The sequence below is a fragment of the Sardina pilchardus genome, chromosome 14 (assembly GCF_963854185.1).
Source record: "Sardina pilchardus chromosome 14, fSarPil1.1, whole genome shotgun sequence".
Classification (NCBI taxonomy): Eukaryota; Metazoa; Chordata; class Actinopteri; order Clupeiformes; family Clupeidae; genus Sardina; species Sardina pilchardus.
In genome coordinates, this window is record NC_085007.1 from 6768049 (window position 1) to 6775548 (window position 7500).

The window sequence follows — 7500 nt, forward strand, 5'->3', positions numbered from 1 at the left end:
CCACCTCACCTCACAGACCAGGAAGTTCAGGCTTCTTGTATTTCAACACGATCTGATCTTGTCACACACCGCAACGGTCAACAGTTGGGAGTTGAAATGCACTTCCAGAGACCCAATAAGCAAGGCAGCAGCACACAGATCAGACTGGTCATTCCAGTCTTGCTTTTCCTCCAATTCTGTGTGATAGTACTTTGCACTGGGCGACAGGGGCTTAAGGTAAAAGAAAGACATTGCAAGAAAGACACACACATACTCAGACGGACATACACATACACACACACATGCCCTCAAGTCATTATGAGTGTCAAACTGTGATGTACGAGTGTTCAAGGCTATGTCAGCGAGCGTAGTGCAGGTCCACCATTAAAAAAGCAGCGAGCTCAGCAAATGCTCATCCTTCATGCTATAGTGCCCTCTTATCCTCAGACTGCCCCCACCCCAGAATGTGCACACGCACACACACACACACACACACACACACACACAGAGGGAGGCTGATGGCTCAACTCTGCAGCGGTGGCATTAGCATTAGCATACGTAGCCTCAAGTCAAGAGACTAATCACCTTGCCGACCGAAACCCAGTGCCAGGGTAGCATCGCCATGGCGATAGCAGCGCCAGAGGACTAGCCTTTTGGTCTGCGCCATCATGTGACTTCATGACCTCAGTGGGAGAGCCGCAGAAATACGAGGACAGAGGGATGAGGAGCCGAAACAAGAGAAGGAGGGAGATAACGAGGGAACAAGATACGGAGGAGGAAGAAAGAGAGAAAGAGCGAGTGAGCGGAGGAGAAGAAAAAAGAGAAGGCAAACTGTGGCTTGGACTGAGCAGACAAAACACACTCTGTCCACAGCACCATCCTGTCTTAGTCTTATCTCCATCTCTCTCTACCCCCCTCTCTCTATCCCTCTCTCTCTCTATCCCCCTCTCTCTCTCTACCCCCCTCTCTCTCTATCCCTCTCTCTCTACCCCCTCTCTCTCTATCCCTCTCTCTCTCTATCCCCCTCTCTCTCTCTACCCCCCTCTCTCTCTATCCCTCTCTCTCTCTATCCCTCTCTCTCTCTATCCCCCTCTCTCTCTATCCCTCTCTCTCTCTATCCCTCTCTCTCTCTCCGCTCCGCTCAGTTTGCTAGATGGCGATCTCCTAGGACATTGGTGACATAACTCTCGGCCCACCCCTTGCCCCCCCCCCCCTGCTCCTCTGTGCCACACACACACTCGGGGCTTTGTTCAGACCAAGGCCAGCGCCGGCCGGGCATCTGGGCGCATGGGTGTCTGGGCACAGTGGGCAGTGCCCGTCGCTCGGTGCCTGGCACAGAGTGGTCATACGGCCATGTGATGGCACACTCATTCCAATTAGTCATATGCCTCTGAGAATAACACTCACACACACACACACACACACACACACACACACACACACACACAGACACAAATAGAAGGAGAAATGTCAGATATACAACTGGAGACACACAACACTAACAAGCCCCTAAATGCACAGACAGAGCTTCTCCAAATACACTTCATCAGAGGAGACAGCTGCAGGATGCTCAGCCTCAGACACTGCCCCCCCCCTTAAAAAAGGACATTTACAGAGCATGAAATGTGGAAAGTGTGCATGCACAAACACTCCAATCCCTCACACGAAGACACACACACACACACACACACACCCTTTGCATGCACTCACATATGGAAATACACACACATACAGACACACACACAAACAAACTCTCTCTCTCACACACACACACACACACACACACACCCTTTGCATGCACTCACATATGGAAATACACACACACACACACACACATAAACACACACTGCTGTTTAAGTAGGCCTATGTGTACAGTTATCATGTTTTGCTCATATGCAAAGCTGTGGCTCACCCCCCTGACAGTGGCCCATTCCCGGACACCTGTGAGTCTGGTCTGGTCTGGCCTCGCTTAGGCTGATATTTATAAACACAAACAAAGCTGCAGCCGCACTGAATGACAGCTGTCAACTAAACGCCTCCCCCTGCACAGAGAGCTGATGCAGAAAGGGTCGGAGTCAGCACATAACAAGCACCTGCATTCTTGTGGGAACAGAACTCATGCCACCGTGCCTGCAACCACCCTAACAAGGTGTTGAGGTGACAGGAACCACAGGACTAGGCTTTATACACCGGCCTCCATTAATGCCACTTTGAAACCTGAACCGGCATCTTTTGTCATGTCGGCAGACTGAATTGACTTCAACCTTCTTTAGGCTGAGAGGTCGAGGGTTTGCAGGAAAAGTCAAGAGCACAAGGGCTGAAACGGTAATAACAATAATGAGGAGGCTATTTCTTCCATGTGGACACATCTTGTCTGGCTGGAAATCTCACATCAAGTCAAACGTTTCTGTAGCTAACCATGATTTTATCTGAGACTAACATCAACAGCTACATTTTCATCTCCATTTGAAAGAAAGTGTCAAATGTTTCTGAATTTTCCACTAGGCTATAAGGGATTTTCACTCATATCTTAAAGCCACAATATGCCATGTAATTCACAGGAAATAACATGCAAAAGCCACTTCTTTTTATTTGAAATTACAAACTTGCAATAGTGTGCAAAACATGCAAGATATTTTGGATGTTTCTGATCATGTGCCTTTTCTCTGTCTCTCTGTCATTACATCCCACACTTTGAGAAATCCACCCACCGCATTTTGAAGAACGCTGCCTATTGAGCATTTCAAACTCAAAACAAAAGTCAGTGGGACAGAGCACAAGAACTACACCAGTGTGCACTCAGGATGCTGTTCTCATTGTGTGAGAGCAGCCGCCCCTGTGATTGTCCCCTGCTTCAGAGGTGGCTTAATAGAGTCCTAATGATGCTTCAGTGAGCTCGGCTGATGGCCTTTGATGACAGCAGTTCTCATTAAAGAAGCCAAGAGACATCTCTAAGGACTGAGGAGAACAGGATGCAGATACACATCCGCGCACACACACATACACAGACTTGCAAGTATGTATGCATGCACGCGCGCGCACACACACACACACAGAGAGAGAGAGCGAAATCTAAAGTACTGGAAAATCCACTCCGTCTGTAGGCAAAACAGAACCTTGTGTCTGAGTGTGAGTGTGTGTGTGTGTGTGTGTGTGTGTGTGTGTGTGTGTGTGTCGTGAGAGAGCCGCCTGTAGGCCAAACAGAACCTTGTGTCTGGGTGTTTATGCCAGCGCTCATGAGTCATGGCAGCCGGCTCAGACCTGGGCACTACTGAGAGCTCCTCTCTAAAGTGGAGCATGGAGACCTACGCACGCGCGCACACACACACACACACACACACACACACACACACACACACACACACACACAACAAACGCGAAAAAGCAAATGAACAAGGATGGTTCCAGGGGCGAGCGGGTTCAGACTGATTTTCCAAATCCTTCTCCCACACAAGCCAGTGTGTCTAGGCAGAGTCAAGTGTAGACACACTTAACGCATCAGAGTCCCTTTACAATGCAGACCTTCCCTCTCTCAATATGAAGCCAACTGAAGCTACTCATGGAGCACAGACTCATTTACAGTATTCCAGAGACTAATGTATAGGCATAAGACAAAATCTGCCAGTTTCATTCATGTATGTCTTCATCATGATACAGTAAATTGATTTTAGATCAAACAAAAGTAATAGATATCTAAGGTGACCAAGTCCAAGCCAAAATGTCAAATCATCCAAAATGAAATGCACATGCCTTTGCAACATCCAGGCTCTGCAATATGTAAAAAGCATAGAGACTTGAAGGAGAATGAAAAGGCTATTGTTCGCCTGTTACCATTGGGCACAATTAATGACTTCCTACTCCCCCACCCTCTTTAAGGTTGTGCTTAATGTGGCATAGCAAGACGGCTCTGCACAGCATCTCACATTTACAACAAAGACATGATGTCGCACACATACAAAAGGTCTTTTATAAAACTGCCACAAGCTCTGTTATAAAAGATCATATTAATGATGATTCTGTATAAAGGCAACAATAACTAAACCAAGCCATATGCGCCAGAGATGGTGTAAAGCAGGTGTTTCACCTTAAACCAGCCCAATGATGGCTACAATGAATCAAATCTGCAGAAATAATACAGATTCTCACTTTCAGCGTCACTATGAATTAAATTGAACACACCAAATTACCATCAAGTTACCACTGTAGTCAAATGATAAATTTACCATTCTCATTCCAATAATAGAGGTTTACCTGGATGATGAAATGGCAAAATCTCCACCGTCCAGCAGTCTGATTTTACAGAAGAGCATCCCGTTGACAAAGGGTACCGCTGTCAACTCTTCGAGTGTAAAATGAGTCTGAAATTTGAACTTTTTCTTCTTTATTAAAAACGCCATGTGTGCGCACGAATCAAACGGACAGTACTAGGAGTCGATGTATAGAAATTGCACGTAAACCCCGGGCAAAGAGAAGTCTTAATCTGGAGCTTGAAAATCCTTTTTGAAATTGTTATCTTGGTTCAGCATCTTCTGTTAATTTGCACCTGCATAAGACAAAAAAACAGCCATCAGAAAACTTGGAAATAACTCCTCAAATGCAATATTACATTTGTGTCAGAGAAACTCAGTTTACGGCGACTGTCTCCCAGACCTTACCCTATGATTAAACTCATCTTAACTATAACTTCTTCGCAAGGCAGGTAGGCTATGGTTGTAAAATAGAAGCTATCTGCCGGGGCACTGTCTTTTTAAGTGGTAGCCTATATAGGGCAAAGATAGACTCAAAAGCTGTCGTCCTAACTATAGTCTACTTGACTGGGAAAATAAGATTTTTAGCGATGGGCGAGTAGGCTACGTTCCGTCAATTAATTCTACAAGTTACAAGTTCACGCTGAAAATCTCCACCTTTCCCATAACAGCACCGCAAGAAACAACAGGCTACGTCTCAGTTTACCAAGAGCGCTGACAACGGCACAATAAACTATAAGTTCAGAATACTACTTACATGTATCTGACTGCTATCGACGAAGTCTGGGTTTGTTTCTCAGTATTGGATCAAGACCACCACTGTCTCGACTCGAACCACAACAGCAATATTTTCCAACTGTCAGGCAATCTCCGTACTTTGGAGCGTGCTGTAGTGGTGGGGCTAATTTAAACCCTCCTCCTCGACTCAGCAGCGGCCAGAAGCGCCGCCCTCCCTACGACGCGTGGACTTCCTTGAATAAAATTGGCTCGCAGTTTGTAGGCTACTCTACATTACTGTAACAGCTGCCGGCTGACACTACTGGCTAGACCAAAACTAAGAGATGGTCTGTAAGAGACTGTTCGTGTATTCTCTATACAAAAGTTAATATGCTCATAACTCAGATTGGTGTAGGCTACTTACAGACTAGCTAGCCTAATTCGTCCTGTCTAAAGGTAACCTAATATGACAAAGGAAAATGCACTTAGTTAGTAGGTTAAAATATTAAAGCAAATGAGAGGACTATTATGCAAGAGGGTTATTAGCATAACATCTTTCCACAGGCCTGATTGTTTCTTTGAGCGCCGATACACGCTCCAGGTGCAGTGCACGGATGCGTGGCCGGAGCGCAAGGTGCGCGTCTCAGTTTATGGGTTGGATTACATCTGCATTGTTCTGACAGTATTCCACAAATATGAGATGGGTTGGATTATATCTTGTTCTGACAGTGAGGATCGAAAGATATTCTACTATTAAATAATTATTATTATGTTTCGCTGCCAAGTAGGCGACAGGAGTAACAATCTCAATTTTGCCTATTACTGGGTCATAGCAAGTGCCTCCATAACATTTGTAGAGGAACACTTCATACATACTACCAGAGATGATTAAAGGCATCTAGGAAGTGCGACGCCGTTGACGAACCTGAACATTTCAATCAGCTAAAATGGCAAGATGCCTTCTTGTGACCTGTGGGCTTTTTATGTTTGCATGTAGCGCCCTCTGCTGGTGGCTTTGGAGCTATACGACGCCTTGCAATCACCTATGGTTTGTCTTCATTCAAAACATATAAAACAATAGCCTATCGTTCAAAGAACAGGAAAATACAAACAAATCAACAAATCAACAATCAGCATGACTAAAGGAGCAGTAAAAAAGAGATAAAGATGTGCATGAATGTACTGAGGATTGGTACTGTGATCCAGTATGAGGTATGAGGTATGTGTGTGTCAAGTTGGTAGTTCAAATAAGTCCAACAGTGCAAGATTAAATTCTAGTGACCAGCAATAAATATGTACAGTACAAAAATGTAAGTATATAACAGTACTGGTATAAATATATGGACAATTAAGATAAACTTAACATAGAAATATAGAATTATAGCAGCAGTGCCAGGATAAGTTAGATATGGGTGCAGACATTAGTCATTGGTCAAATATATGGACGAAAGAAGAGAGGGTAGACATGTAAGCCATGCCATGTAAGTGTATAAGAGGGTGGAGGTGCAGATATACTATGCACAGAAGTCCAACTCTCCTTTTACCTTCAATGAAGCATTGTAGAATTGTATGGCCCTGGGTACAATGACTTCCTCAGTCTGTCCGTTGTGCATGTCAGGGAGCGCAGTCTCCAACTGATCAGGCTCTTCTGCTGTATGACAGTGCTGTGGATGACAGTCATTGTCCAGGATGTTGAGTAGCTTGTTCAAGGTCCTTTTGTCTGATACTGAAGTGATGCACTCCAGTTCAGCTCCCACAACAGAGCCAGCCTTCCTTACCAGCCTGTCTAGTCGCCCAGCATCCCTCTTCTTAGTGCTTCCTCCCCAGCATGCCACAGCATAGAAGAGGAAGCTGGCAACAACTGACTGGTAAAACAACATTGCTTCAGTGTTGACTGACCAGTCCAGTTTATCGTCCAGATGTATGCCCAGGTACTTGTATGTGTTCACCACCTCCACATTGACCCCCTCGATGGTAACTGGCAGCAGAGCAGGCTTAGACCTCCTGAAATCTACCACCATCTCCTTGGTCTTGGCCGTGTTGAGTTGTAGGTGGTTGAGTCTGCACCATTGCACAAAGTCCTCCACCAGGCTCCTGTATTCCTCCTCCTGCCCATCCCTGATACATCCCACAATTGCAGTATCGTCTGAGAACTTGCAGCATCGTCTGAGAACTTCTGCATGTTGCATGACTCCGTGTTGTAGCAGAAGTCAGACGTGTACAGGGAGAACAGGACTGGAGAGAGCACTGTTCCCTGTGGATGCTCCAGTGATACTGATTACAGTGTCGGAGAGGCAGTCCTTCAGTCTGACGAACTGTGGCCGCTCTGTCAGGTAGTCTGCAATCCAGAATACTAGGTGAGCATCCACATCCATCTGCAGGAGCTTGTCACTCAGTCTGGGGGGTTGGGTGGTGTTAAAAGCACTGGAGAAGTCAAAGAACATGATTCTCACTGCACTTTTCCCCTTGTCCAGGTGAGAGTGTGTCCTGTGTATGAGATGGCATCAGATGGAAACAAATTGACAAGTAGGCTATGATTTAATTTCACAGAGAGGAT

The 7500-nt window shown here is 45.7% G+C and overlaps 1 protein-coding gene across 1 annotated transcript in view; it reads right to left on the minus strand.

Moving 5' to 3' along the window:
• The window catches only part of eeig1b (estrogen-induced osteoclastogenesis regulator 1b), a 49473-nt gene extending 44366 nt beyond the window's left edge, over positions 1–5107 (minus strand). Inside the window, exons 1-2 of the mRNA XM_062553530.1 lie at positions 4984–5107; positions 4231–4522 (exon numbers count right to left, since the gene is read on the minus strand). Of these exons, the coding sequence (XP_062409514.1) occupies positions 4231–4376 (146 nt within the window). The 5' untranslated portion in view covers positions 4377–4522; positions 4984–5107. The remainder of the gene's footprint in view (positions 1–4230; positions 4523–4983) is intronic.
• Between the last annotated feature and the right edge of the window lie 2393 nt (positions 5108–7500).